This window comes from Gymnoscopelus microlampas (assembly GCF_963454915.1).
Source record: "Gymnoscopelus microlampas genome assembly, chromosome: 12".
Classification (NCBI taxonomy): domain Eukaryota; kingdom Metazoa; phylum Chordata; class Actinopteri; order Myctophiformes; family Myctophidae; genus Gymnoscopelus; species Gymnoscopelus microlampas.
In genome coordinates, this window is record NC_139949.1 from 20,935,874 (window position 1) to 20,950,968 (window position 15,095).

The 15,095-nt window shown below is 42.7% G+C and overlaps 1 protein-coding gene across 1 annotated transcript in view; it reads left to right on the forward strand.

Moving 5' to 3' along the window:
• Positions 1-2,352: 2,352 nt before the first annotated feature.
• The window catches only part of myo7ab (myosin VIIAb), a gene marked incomplete at both ends in the record, with an annotated part of 46,074 nt that continues 33,331 nt past the window's right edge, over positions 2,353-15,095 (forward strand). Inside the window, 14 exons of the mRNA XM_084074213.1 lie at positions 2,353-2,370; positions 2,800-2,913; positions 3,744-3,896; positions 6,631-6,815; positions 7,039-7,160; positions 7,638-7,780; positions 8,043-8,156; positions 9,308-9,461; positions 11,571-11,647; positions 11,953-12,072; positions 12,180-12,322; positions 12,916-13,126; positions 13,441-13,576; positions 14,113-14,219. Coding sequence (XP_083930339.1) covers positions 2,353-2,370; positions 2,800-2,913; positions 3,744-3,896; positions 6,631-6,815; positions 7,039-7,160; positions 7,638-7,780; positions 8,043-8,156; positions 9,308-9,461; positions 11,571-11,647; positions 11,953-12,072; positions 12,180-12,322; positions 12,916-13,126; positions 13,441-13,576; positions 14,113-14,219 — 1,797 coding nt within the window. The remainder of the gene's footprint in view (positions 2,371-2,799; positions 2,914-3,743; positions 3,897-6,630; positions 6,816-7,038; positions 7,161-7,637; positions 7,781-8,042; positions 8,157-9,307; positions 9,462-11,570; positions 11,648-11,952; positions 12,073-12,179; positions 12,323-12,915; positions 13,127-13,440; positions 13,577-14,112; positions 14,220-15,095) is intronic.

Here is a 15,095-nt window from a genome sequence, read left to right on the forward strand (position 1 = left end):
GGTGGGTAACCATGGGGCACCGGGATACACCGCCATCATCATCATTCTGAATCCGTAAAGCAAAAAACAAAAAGCAACAAAAACAACAAAACAGTACAGTTTCTCTTAAGGGTATTCTCATGTGTTTGTTCTCAACCAGTCCTGCCGACTACGCCAAATATGTGAACAGGGCCGAAATTGTATCACATTTGACTTGCAATTTGTTTGTACTATTGCACTCTTCTCCTTTAATAAATAATCCAGAATAAAACTCACAACAATAAAATATAAATGCACAATAAAGTGCTGGGTGCGTAATTACTGTGAGTCCTATCTGAACTAATTGTTTGTCGACTACGCCACTTTTGTTATAGAGGGAAGTCCCCTTTGAATACACTTTAACTTCTTCTTCAGGCTTTCACAGGTTCGAGGTTAACTGGTAAGTTTCAATACTTTTGGTTTTGAGAATACAACACTGGCATGAGAATATCCCTTTAAGAAACTGGACACGAATACAGTGTATCAAAAAAAAGTAAGTCATATTTATTGGGTCCCTAATACATTGGCTTCTGTGCCTTAAAAACAATCAAATAAACACTATACTAATAAAACCTATATAAACATACAAAACACAATTAATCTACACAACAACTATAAAATAAATTATAAAGTTGTGCAAATTACGCGGGGCTTAATCACAAGGGTTCCTTAGCATGGGGGGTTTCTGTGCAACAAATACTTTTCAAGTAAAGTGCTGTGCCAATAAAGTGCTTCAAGATACTCAACACGGTTTGTTCAGGGGTAATGCTGCATGTCCATATATGGGGGTAAGATGGGAAAGGGTTTGAGGCCAGTCGTCTTCGTCTTCTCTCTTCTTTCTCTCCGCCTGCAATTATAGAGATCTAGACCAGTTCACTGTGCATTTACACGATACATTTGCGTTGTCTCAGGCAGTGGTTATACAGGGATTCAACGTTGCTTGTTCGAATACTCACTCGCCAGCCAGGTTTTTACACCTGGCGCTGAGTTGGTTGCGTATGCAACGTTATCGCCACTTTCCAGTCTCAGCGCTTCTTATATGGTCTGGTCTCACTCGTCTCTCATATGGTCTGGTCTCACTCGCCTCTTCCTCCCCTTCGGTTCGATCGCTTTCTCCTCTTGGTTTCTCCTTTGAATGTAGGCACACCTCGGCTTCCAAACTCCTAGGTGGCTGGTATGTCTACTTCATCTATGCACTCCTCTACTCCGTGTCTCGGCACAACCTTCCCCTCTGCTGTCCTTCTCCTCACTGACGCCTCTGTCACTTGGGTGCTCTGTTCTTTCTTTCAAACGGTCCCGCCTCCGCTTTTGTACCTGCCAAACCACACCTCCCTCTTCTTTCATTTGTCCGTGGTGACAGTCTGTCTGGGGACATTGGCCATGACCGTGGCCTTGGGCGTGACCGCGTGACTGCCGCTCTGCCACTCAATGTCTCTCAATACATGTGACCAGGGGATCATGGGGAAAACAATTATAAACAATACAGTGCGTAATAATTGTTAGTACAAAAATAATAAGATGGTGGGGTTAAATGAGGCAATTATACACATTAAGCACCAATAAAAACAAATTACAAAAGTTTTAAGAACCCCTCATTTCACCCTTGTCACACACACATACTGGAATTAGGTTAAAAGATCCAGATGGCCTGTCCCTCTACCTGCCTCTTTGACTATCTCTCTGACTCTAGGGGCTGGCTGTTGGCCCTTTGAGTTCCTTCACAGTTATAGTCTGGGGTTACACCATCTGGAGCTGAAGCCTGATTCATACTTTTGCTGTGTGCCGGTGTCGCGCACCAAAAATAGAAGATCTAAACAAGCTTGTAGATCTATATTCGGTGCGTGACATGATGCACAACCAATTGTAACTCAGGCTTAACAAAGACAGCCCACCGCCTTTCTTCTTAGCACTTATCCCTGTCTGGTCGTAAATGTCTGGTACCTTTTAGCCTTGGCTGTTGGATTAGGATGATTCAATAACCACTAAAACCCTAGCATCCCTATTCTGGGGTGAACATTTCCGAACATAACAGAACTACAACCTCACAGTCACAACGCATCACAGCGTGATGCATTGTGAGTTTGTAGATCGTCTAGAGTTGTTATTGAGGGAGAAAAGGAGGGGGCCAATTACGGAGCCCTGGGGAACTCCGGTCTAGTGTTTAAGTGGTTAAGGCAATCAATAGCTATACTTCAATACCACTCTTCACTTGCTGTGTGGTCTGAATTCTTTATTTTGATCTCATAGACTATTCAGTTGCTTGTTTTCCAACTCCTCCAATTCAGGTTCCTACATGGTGACCTCTATGTCCTGGAATCAACCAGACACTGAACCATGGTCATTCTGCAACAGGTATGAAATGATCCCTATAATGTTAATGTAGTGTTTGTGGGAACAAGCTGCTTTACTTGTGTAGGTTAACACTGGCGCTAGTTAGCAAAACAACAACTTAATGTTGTGCAACCAATTGTGTATTTAACTCTGAGCTTGCAGTGTAGGCACCCCCCCATCCCCTCGCCATCTCCCCAGCACATACCCTATAGATAACCGTAACAGCCAAGAATGATCATTGTGCCCCTAAGCCTAAGAAATCAAATAATTGGCAGAACCTGGCTGCTTTGTTTACATTCGTTTGTGAGCTAAATGTGTGATTTTGCTAGAACAACACAGAGCTAAATGAGAAACAAAGACTTTGTGGCTCCTACTTACAGTTTAGTAGTACAGTATTTTAGTGTGCTTGTGCAATACCCTAACTTACCCTGGACTGTGTCTGACATCCAGGGAGACTATGTCTGGCTGGACCTCAAAACGGGCCGAGAGTTTGAGGTCCCCGTGGGAGCTGTGGTCAAACTGTGTGAGTCTGGACAGATCCAAGTGCTGGATGATGAGGGCAGGGTAAGTCCAGAACAGAACAGAGAGAACACTTTGTCCAATTATTTAAATCCTTCGCTGTTGCCACGTGGTTTTCCATACAACTGACTTCTTCTTTGCCATGCGGCTGCATCTTCATTGCAGTCACACAAAGATGTAGTCAGTGTTGATTTTGTCGACTAAAACTATGACCAAAACTGTCTGTTGACTACCTTTTTTCACATACGAAAACAAAATAAAAACAAAATAAAAACTAAGCTATGATGGCTGAAACTATGACTAAATCTACTGACAATTTCGTCAAATAAAAACTAGACTAAAATGTTTGGGAGGAACTATAGTGGAGAAGAGATCCAGTAGAACTAAGACAACTCATCATGGGTGTGCGCGTGTCACAGACTGAAAATAGTTGATCTACAATTCTGTGAGCTTGTAGATCGGCTATTTTCGGTATGCAGCTACTGTAAGTGAAAATCTTTTCGATACCATCACGGCCCGCCAAAAATACATTTTAGTCGACTAAATCAAGATTAAGTCGACTAAAAGTAAAACATTTCAGGTGACTAAAATATAACTAAAACAAAACAGAATTTTATTCAAAAGACTATGACTAAAACTAAATAAAGATTTGCTGTCAAAATCAACACTGGGTGTAGTCTGCATATACTCTACCATACAGACTAGTTAAAATTATATTTTATTCATTAAAATAATGATAATTATTGATTACAGCTTTAAGCCTAAATGATATGCCATTACTAAAAATAACTTTAACAATGTTAGTATAAGTGATACCGTCATGCGACAAAGTATAAATTAGTTTGCATGCTGATGAGTTTCCTTCCATCATACAGGAGCACTGGATCTCCCCCCAGAATGCCACCAACATCAAGCCCATGCACCCGACCTCCATCCACGGCGTTGAGGACATGATCCGCCTGGGGGACCTCAACGAAGCCGGCATCCTGCGCAACCTACTCATCCGCTACAATGAGAGAACCATCTATGTTAGTTCCCCCCCGTCACACCATCCATTACAACACACCAAAAAGTTACACAGTAAAATCCTCAATGTTAAATTAACTCCGAGAGGGGACAAATGGAATCAAATGGAATGGAGGATGGACGGATAAATTAACACTGAGGATTTTGCCGTGTGGAGCTTCAGTGGCGTGCACAGACATTTTGAGGGGCAGGTGCTCAAGTACATTATACTTTTTTTTGTTTACTTGGTCTGCTCTTTTTTCCCTCTACACCTATACCTCTTTGCCAAAAATACCCGATCTACAAGCCCACAACGCCTCGCAGCGCGAGGCGTTGTGGGCTTGTAGATCTGCTATTTTTGGCTAAAGTTCTCCTCAGAAAAGGGATGCTAGGTTTCGAGTGGTTATGGTAAAAAGAAAAATCATATCACACAAAGATTTGGCGGACCCCCTGTAGTAACTCTGAGGACCCCCTGTTGAAGACCCCTGCTGTAAACTGAAAAAAGGGCACTTCTGGTCAAGAGGGCAAAGGGCAGGTGCTCTAGCACCACCTAGAGTCTATCTGTGCACGTCCCTGGAGCTAGGAGGCAGATAGAGTCATACAGCAAAGTGTAAAGTATCGTGCGAGAGATTATCTGAGCTGTAATCAAATACATGGTTTTGCTAGTGGAATTATTTCATTATTACTTCTCTTTGACCTACACGTTTCTTTGCCATTGGTTCTTCACTCTGCAGTGCTGAGGCAAACTGAAATGATCTGAGTCATGCTGTGCCAGTCTTGACACACATCTAAGCTGGCTGAAACACCACATAGGTCAAAGGGGATTTTCTGCAGCAGCATACTGTAATGCAGCTACTGCTTGGTTGGTTGACACTGCAATGTGAGAGGCTTATGCCTAAGTTACACTTCGTTGTACGAATTAACACATTTTTGGCATAGCCATGGGATGAAGTATAAAATATAAAGGTGTGCTTAGTGGAGCACAAATCTCTGCCAGAAGTCACGCCCCAGATAATAACACTTACTGTACACTGTCACGTTAAACACTAGCTCAGTCAGTGACCTTGTAGCCTCGATCTCCAGGCTTTTATTTTTTAGTTTTGCTCAAAAATAAGAGCCTGGATCAGCCTGTTGACGTTCCTGGAATAGGAAGTGTTTAATTTCCCCAACCAACCAGAGTGCAGTGGGCGTCGTTCCAAATGTTGTGACGTCAGGGCTCTCAATGCTGCACATTGGGGAGGAGGAGGGGCGCGGGGCGGGTGGGGGCTGACGGACAGATAGGTGAACCAATAGGATCCGGCGGAATTTTTCTCCAGAGATTTTGAACCCGCCCTCTAGACATTATATCAGAATCGCTAGGGCAGCCTAGTGACCTTGTGGTTAAAGTGTCCGCCCTGAGGTTTGGAAGTTGGGGTTCAATCCCCGGCCGGGTCATACCAAAGACTATAAAGGTAGGACTAAACGCCTCCCTGCTTGGCACTCAGCATCAAGGGTTGGACTCGGGGTAAGTCCCTGCGACATACTAGTGTCATGTCCAGGGGCAGAGCGTGTACTGAGGGATGTCCTTGGACATCAAGCCGCCTCACGCTGCAGAAGCAGGTGGGCTCCTGACCTATGTTCCACATGGCTCGGCAAGGCTTACTTACTTACTGTCACAATAATGTCAACAAACGTTTTAGCTATCCAGCCTTCATCACCAGATACTTCACCACAACAATTTTCGTCTAACTGAGAGATGTGCTGAAAAATATAATTTTTAAATGCATGCATTATCAAGTTTGATGTGTTGGCATTTAAGCATGGAGCCTTCTTTTGCTGGAAGGATTGGACCTCTGTAATTGGTTGTTAGATCCCATACACTGGACAGACAGCTTGCGCCTGATTGGCTACTTCCACTCCACAGCATCGTGGACATGTATCCCATAGCCTGGAGGGATGGTGGGTCTGAATGATGAATTCACAAAAATAACATAGTTGTCATTGATTTTAAAACACATTCTGGAATTGTGTCCCTTGGCCTGCTGGCAGTGTGCACAAAATAGTATATTAATTTATGAGATTAGCTGTGGACACGCGCACGCACACACACACACACACACACACACACACACACACACACACACACACACACACACACACACACAGGGGTGAAAACGTAACTTCTGTCGTGCCTTAAGCCTGGCAGAGATGAATAGATATCAGTCTCTAGGAAAATTGTGCTCTCATTGTTTCCTCCATACTCCCTCTCTCCATATAGACTAATTGTGGTGGAAGGGTGAGTATAGAACTCGGCTCGACATCGCTTGGCTCGACAAAGAAAATACTAACATAACATTGTGCAGACGGAAGCTAAACATTATATATTATTATTGTTAGCAGCTGCTGCAATGCTAGCTCTTCTTTCTTCATCACTAATTAACTGTAATCTTTGCTATAGCTAATACTCAGGGCTTAATGTTTGTTCCAGCTTGTTAAGTGGTCTTTGACAATCAATGTGAACATACAGTATGATCATTTTGAAACCCAACTCTGAAATCAAAATGAAATATCTGTGCTAATTATTGTAGGGAATGCTGTGGGGAATATTGATTTGAGACAAATTACAAATTGTAATACATCATAGTTTGATCAATTAAACATGCCTTGAATTGACCTTCCTTTTACCTTGTTAGTGATTGCTAATGGAATGTACAGTATAATCTTTCATACTCCAATCTATCAAACTATACAACATTATTTGTGCAAAATTCCTTGCAGACATACACAGGCTCTATCCTGGTGGCTGTCAATCCCTACCAGCTATTACCTATCTACACAGCAGACCAGATCCGACTCTACACCAATAAGAAGATTGGGGAGCTGCCACCACACATATTTGCCATAGCGGACAATTGCTACTTCAACATGAAGAGAAATATGAAGGATCAATGCTGTATTATCAGGTAAGGTATGTTTGTCCTCTAGTGTTTGTGTGTCTGTGCAATATTTTGCATGTGTATATGTATTATGCACATATAGGCTCTAGTGCAGCCTGACAGCGAGTCAATCTCTTCCTGTTTCCTGTCCTATCTTCGCTGTACTAATTGCTGAAAAGACCCCAACTATATATCATGCATGTGTGGAGAGCCCTACAGTACAGTAGTCTTTGACTGTTCTGTGTGACAGTGGTGAGTCTGGAGCAGGGAAGACGGAAAGTACCAAGCTAATACTCCAGTTCCTAGCAGCCATCAGTGGACAACACTCCTGGATAGAACAGCAAGTCCTGGAAGCCAACCCCATCCTGGAAGGTCAGACCAATACACCACACACTCTGCTACAATCATAGCCGCGGGTAGAGGTTTTGATTATGGGGGTGTGGGGCGCAAGCACCCAACCCACAGCTATGCTATATTCCCTCCTTTTTGTGGCTTATGTTTATGACAAAGCATGACCTTAGAATAAGGTTCTGTCTGCATCTGTCCAAATGGTTTTGAGATATTGAGCTTCAAACTTTGGACATTATATAGGGTCTATGCAGATACATAAATAAATAGATACATACAGTACTTACAAAATACAAAATGTCAGTTCCAGCCTATCATTTTAAGGTATTGATGTACTGTAGCTGCATAGCCATTAACATGCGGTAGAACAAGTGTCAAATGGTGAAGTCAAACAAGAATAGTTTGAAACAACTGGACTTACTAACCAGCTCTGTCTGCAGTCTCTGCACCAACGTGTTTCCCATTATTCACAGAGTGGATACTTTTTTCTCATTCAACCAGCATTTGGCAATGCCAAGACCATTCGTAATGACAACTCCAGTCGCTTTGGGAAGTACATTGACATCCACTTCAACAAGCGTGGGGCAATTGAAGGAGCCAAGATAGAACAGTACCTGTTGGAGAAATCTCGAGTCTGTCGACAGGTAATAGCTTACACTAATAGGCCTAAACCATCATCACAATTCACTATGCTATGTGCTCTCTCCCAGAGAATGTGTCACTTTCAGCATATCTATTTGACGAGTTGGTTGAACAATTTGGGTTACTGCTCAAGGCAAATTAATAACAGTACAACAACATGTTAATAACAATAGTATAGATTAGTAAAAGTTATGATGATGATCTGTAACTAGTCATCTTACAAATTTTAATTGTCCTTCCTTCCCTGGAATGTCTTTGTTTCAGGCTCCAGATGAAAGGAACTACCATATATTCTACTGCATGCTGAAGGGAATGGCCCCAGAGCTGAAGACCAAGCTGTGCCTGGGTCTGGCCACTGACTACTCCTACCTCACTATGGTGTGTGTGTGTGTGTGTGTGTGTGTGTGTGTGGGAGCAATTAGGGGTTCAGCGTCTTGCTCAAGGACGCTTCGACACTAACTCTGGGGGAGCCCCCCAGCCCGGGATCGAACTGGGAACCTTGCGGTTTCCAGTTCACTCTACCCGGCCACTCTACCCCTGAGCCACTGTGTGTGTGTGTGTGGCCCCTGAATGGCCCCTGGCCAAGGAAGGTATTAGACTTCTGGAATTCAGGCAGGTCTACTCTGCTGTAGTAATTATGTGGTAGTGCAATAGTGCAATTGTGTGTACTGCATGTGTACATTATTTCATGTGTGTGTGTGTGTGTGTGTGTGTGTGTGTGTGTGTGTGTGTGTGTGTGTGTGTGTGTGTGTGTGTGTGTGTGTGTGTGTGTGTGTGTGTGTGTGTGTGTGTGTGTGTGTGTGCGCGCACAGGCGAGAATGGCGGTACGGCTGCACAGAAGCGCCGGTGTTGTTTTTGTAACATCAACAACCACACCCGTTGTAACTACCATCGTCAATGTAGTAGGTGCAGTGGATGCATTTGCAACTTCTGTGGACTATGTAACTTGCATACAAGAAGGCACTATTCACGGGTGGAATCTACCAGCCTGATGGCCCCTCCCGGTTAACAGCTACAGGGAAGAGAGGCAATAGACCCGGCGGCCTTCCAGCGGTATGTCCGTCCACTGTCGGAATAGCAATGGGTGGACTTACAGGCCGATGAGAACAACAACAGAGAGCACTTTAACACCAATTAGCAGTGCAATACTAAGAACTTTGTTTCCTCTGGTGATCCAGCCTAGGACATACCCGGACTGGTTGTTGGAGGGTTTCGACAACTTGGGATGCTCAAAGACTAAGCAGAAAGGCTGGCAAAGTAATGTGCTGTCTCTGCTGTAATTGACGCCGCTACTTGTGCCCATGGAGTGCTGAGTGACATGCGTGTTGTATCATGAGGACATATCCATGAGTTTGTGAATGTAACCTTTACTGCACCAATAATATTAGTGTGTGTGTGTGTGTGTGTGTGTGTGTGTGTGTGTGTGTGTGTGTGTGTGTGTGTGTGTGTGTGTGTGTGTGTGTGTGTGTGTGTGTGTGTGTGTGTGTGTGTGTGTGTGTGTGTGTGTGTGTGTGTGTGCGCGCGCTCAGGGTAACTGTACCCAGTGTGATGGCCGGGATGATCTGAGTGACTACTCCAGCATCCAGTCTGCCATGAAGGTCCTTATGTTCACTGCGATAGAAAACTGGGAAATATCCAAGCTGCTGGCTGCCATCTTGCAAATGGGCAACCTCCGCTTTGAGGGTGAGTTAACAGTCCAGTGATTTTCAAAGACTAAACAAAAATAATCATACGAAATTCAAATTCAGTTCATGAGATTATTATGCCAGTTTAACCACTTCCAACCTGTGTCCATATTTTGGCCATTTTGGGCAATTGTCAATTCTTTTTTTTCCCCTTCCAGATGCTATCGCTATTTGGGGGTCCTTGGTATGGAAAAATGTTAGGCCTGTACAGTTCTGAGAAAACTATTTAAACTGCAGGAATTACCGGTACTTCTGATTAGGCTGAAATAGTTGATGTAGCCAGCCAAGTGATTTGTTTACTCTACCTACCCAGATGCAGAGAATCATTTTTAAAGAAAGGTATCTCACTACTCTTTTTTAAGGGAAGAAAACACATTGCTAAACATTTGGACACATGTTTTGTAATTGGTATCATATGATGCAACAAAATAACATTAGTAGCATTTTATTTAATGATGGTTCAACAGTGATTGCCCAGGGCAAGCAGTGAACTGTTAAGGGACTGTAGCTTAGCTAGGCATGATTTCATATAATAACAATAAAGGATTTTATTTATAACGCACTTTACATTTTGTGTAAGTGCTAGAATAAGCATTTTTTATTCAAATTTTGCATAAAAAAATCATCACACCACTATAAAAGATCTATGAAACAGAAACAAAACATTTAAAACATGACCGCATAAAGCCTAAAACCAGTGTAGCTAAAAAATGCTTTAGTCCTCTCTTAAAAGAATCAACCGACTGTGGTGCTCTCAGGTGGGCAGGGAGGGCATTCCACAGTTGTACTGTATACTGTACAAAGTCACCGCTATGCTTCTCCAGTTTTTCAAGAAATTGTTTATTCTGAACATGTGATTGATAATTCCTCTGTGGCAATACGGCATACATGTAGCATTCCTCAATATCAAAGTGACCTCTATAGCTGCAATGCTTAACACTGAACAAGCTTCAACAGCTTGTCAATTTAGTGGTGGTGTGATTGTATGGATGATGATGGTGATACTGATTATAGATCTGATTGTGCTGGTATTGATTATAGATCTGATTGTGCTGGTATTGATTATAGATCTGATTGTGCTGGTATTGATTATAGAACTGATTGTGGTGGTGTTGATTATAAAACTGATTGTGGTGGTGTTGATTATAGAATGTGTTGTGGTGATAATGATGGTGGTGATATTGATTTCAGTGATAATGATGGTGGTGATGTGGATTGTAGAAATGATGGTGATGGTAATAGTACAGTTCACACAAATAATAATATCAAGAACATCAGGAACCCAAATTAGGGAAATACATGATTATCCTGCGCACATGATTGTGTAAACAGGTCTGTGGAGCCAACAGGTTAGTGAGTTTCTCACTTGAACCCAAAGCTCCATGGAGGCCTAATCAAAGTCCCTTAATAAACTGGCAGCTTTCCATAACCTCATTGTAATTGCTCAGGCTGTGGCAGAATTACAACTGACTCAGGTCAACTACTGTATATAGGGTTTAAGTGGTTAAAAAGTGGGTTCCTTCCACGCGCTACGTCCAACCAGGGAAACTCCCCCTGTCAGATGACAAGAAGGTCAGTTGGCTCTCATGCATTAAAGGAGGCATGAGCTCGGCCCTGGCCTCCCTAGGCTGGTGAGGGGAGTGTAGCGCCCAGGATCACTTAGAGAATTGGCACCGGGTGAAAAATAAGGGTTACAAAATCGTGGGATAAAAACTTTAGAAAAAGAAAAAAAGTGGGTTGGACCATTTTGGATATGACGCCTGTGTTAAATCTAGACCTAGAAGCTTAAAAGGTTCCATATTTTAGCATTTTTCTGGTTATTTTCTGATCATTTCAAATACACCTGGAAGTAAAAAGGGTCTGTTTATGCACAGTAAGCCATACTGTGAAGTATACAATACTTACTTATATGAATCTTTTAAAAAGCTATTAAGGTACAGTAAGTCTTATGGTGTTAGTAAAAGAATATGTCAAAGTGGTTGATTTGGTTATATTGCTTGGTTATTTGGGGGGTTCAGTATTAAGAGGTAACTGATACCGGTACGGCCCTGTCTGTGTCATAATACATTTGATGGAAATGACCATAATGTGCTCTCTCACTCCTCAGCTCGTACGTATGCCAACCTGGATGCCTGCGTGGTGGTCAGATCCCCTGATCTTGCAGCTGCAGCCTCTCTCTTGGAGGTGGGGGCTCAATCTAATATCTGTGTTTGTGGATAAAGGTCTCTTTATTTCTCTATCAACTGTATCTTTTTTCTGGTAACAGTTTTCTTTCCCACCAAATTTATACTTGTAGTTGTCCACCGTGTTGCGGTTGTGCGCTGATCTGCTTTTTTTTGGTGTGCAACACCGAAGCGCAAATAAGTATAAATGGCGCTTCAGTGTTTTATGTTTACTGTGTGAATGTGTGGCATTACTGTATGTGTTTGAGCATTTTATTTTGTTGTGTTTTCCTAATTTCCTATTATTGTGTTGATTCTGCGCTGTAGGTGGAGCCTAAAGACGTAATGGTGTGTCTGACCAAGCGCACCCTGATCACGCGAGGAGAGAGCGTTGTTACACCTCTGAGTGTCAGACAGGGCCTTGATGTCAGGGACGCCTTTGTCAAGGTGAACCTTTGGCTCCTACACCACAACACGATATCTGACCTCTCAGGGCGGGTCAGAGACAGGATTTGTGTCTCGGGTCCTTATCCACTTTCACTTTAATCTCCTAGGGGATCTACGGCAGGTTGTTTGTTTGGATCGTGGAGAAGATCAATGCAGCCATATACAGGCCACCGTCCTTCGAGAGTAGTGTAATACGTCAGTCTATTGGCCTGCTGGATATCTTTGGCTTTGAGAACTTCACTGTCAACAGGTCAGTACTGACTGTTGACTGACTGCTGTTGACAACAGCAATTATAGGTTTGCGTTTAACCACTTAAACCCCAGCATCGGTATTGTGGGGAAAGCTTTAGCTGAAAATAGCAGATCGGCAAGCTCACAACGCGACGTGTTGTGAGCTAAAGCTTTCCCCACAATTGAATTCATGGATTTATTTATTTTTTGTCGCATTCCTAAGCCAATAATTTGATGACCGGCAGCGGTTCCGGTAGGAGACACAAAGAGTCTCCTTTGTGTCTCCTACCGGAACCGCTGGTCATCAAATTATTATTATTAATGCGACAAAAACTAAAAAATATCCATTAATTCAAGTCTCGATAACAGTTCTATGTAAATTTTGAATGGATGTGGAAAGGCCGGGAGTCCTTTGATGTCAGTCAGTTGAGGGGTGAGAGCTGTGTTATTAAAAAGTACATATTGATTATTTAAAAATGTAGGAATTAGCTTCTTAAGTGACACATCTCCAGATCTCCAAAATACGCTCTATGGATAGCATTGTAAGGTATTCAGAGGATTGTACTAATGTAATTTTTTTCATGCCGTTGTTCCGTCTGTCTCTCCGCAAAGTTTTGAGCAACTGTGCATCAACTTTGCCAACGAGAACCTGCAGCAGTTCTTTGTGCGTCACGTCTTCAAGCTGGAACAGGAGGAGTACAACCTGGAGGACATCAACTGGCAGCACATCGAATTCACTGACAACCAAGAGGCTCTGGACATGATCGCCAACAAACCCATGAACATCATATCCCTCATTGATGAGGAGAGCAAGTTCCCCAAGGTACTGTAATGTTCAGCAGGAGATCCACACAAAACCTCTGACTCCAACATTTACATTTATCCCTTTAACCCATTTAGACCTGGAACACCTTTGTGTAACTTAGCTTTTGCTATATTTGTATAGCAAAAAAAAAAGTTTTTCAGAAAACTTAGTACAGTATATATATAGTACAGTATATATATATAGTTAAAATCTAAAATTACACAGATGCTTTCCCGGTTTTAATGGGATATTATTCGTGTTTATGAAATTGATATTAGTCTACTGAAATCAATATTCAGTAGATTAATGATCTCTGTGTTTGTTGTTTCCAGGGAACCGATGCCACCATGTTATACAAGCTCAACTCTCAGCACAAGCTCAACACCAACTACATCCCGCCAAAGCATAACTACGAGACCCAGTTTGGTATCCAGCACTTTGCTGGGGTGGTGCACTATGAGGCCAGAGGTACCATTTCCCTTTAGTACTGTATGTTGTTGCATTATAGTATACCACATAAAACAGGATATAAACCTTTATTGATCTCCGGATGGAAAGTCAGGTGTCAAAGCAGCAACAGTAGTGAGAATGAACACAGGAGAGGTACTGGTACAGTAAGAGTAAGAGTCGAGAACCAAGATAAATGAGAATAAAGAAAAAGATAAAATAATGAGCTTAGATATTGGCCCTAGATATCTGCACTGGGTCCCTGTAGGCCTACATTATGTAGTCTCAATAAATCAAAATGTACAGTACAATATAAAATAATAAATATAAATGAATATACATCTATCATCTATTTGAATATATGAATGAATATACAATATGTAGACTTTCAGGAATGGTTGTATGGATAATGTCAAAAATATTGTTTAAAACAAAGTATGAAATAGCAACCATGACCAGTCAGTCCCAAGGTCAGGTCAGCAGCCAAGGCAAAACTATTTTTATAATGTTAATTGGTCAATCCTGTATGTCTTCTTGTATTTCCCCTCTGTGTCCAGGCTTCCTGGAGAAGAACAGAGACAGTCTCCACACCGACATCATCCAGCTGGTGCATTCCTCAAAGAACAGGTTCATTAAACAGATCTTCCAGGCTGATGTTGCTATGGTGAGAACAAGTCCACTGGGAACTTGACATTTTCACAGTTCACCTTGAGATATATTCTTCCCCAGAGAAGCGAAGAGTGCTACTGTTTCAGTAGTGAAACTGAGAAAGATGACGTTCAAATATTGTTTAGACAAAGGTGATCAATTAAGTTACCCTTGGGAACCAACGGAGATAGGCTCCTGTTTCTGTTGCTTGAGGGGGCTTGATGTACAAGTACTGTACATCCCCCAGCCATGATGTACTAGTACAGAGAGCCAAGTAGGGAGGCATTGGGTACCATTTTTAGTCTTTGGTGTGACTCGGCCGGGGGTTTGAACCCCAACCTCCCAATCTCAGGGCGGGCTCTCTAACTGCAAGGCAACTGAGCTGGAGTTTTTTTCCCTTTCCATTGTTTAGAGACTATGAACTAATAATGTTGTAGACCATCTGACCTGGTTAACCACTCAAATACAAGTAAGACGCGCAAACGCTGGAAGCGAACGCAGCTCGAAAATATTGTGTATTTACGGACTGTGTGTGTGTGTGTGTGTGTGTGTGTGTGTGTGTGTGTGTGTGTTTTGACTGTAGCTGCACTCTGGCGCACTCTGTGGGTTGCACACAGGCAGTGCAGGCAGTGCACACATACTGCACACACACAGACAGAGCCACAAGCCGAGCAGAGTTTCATAGTAGGCTCCACTTGGGCGGAGCGCCTCCTTCCGCGTTCGCAATTATATTCTGTACTTAGTTGACCCGGGTTGCCCAAGGCTTTATACTACACTGAGACAGACATAACCATAAACAAACCTCATACGCCAATAAATAGGCATATATGGATATCCGGTTGTCCAGAACCACAGATCCGACCGCTGCGCACATACAGATGGTCATGTGCAT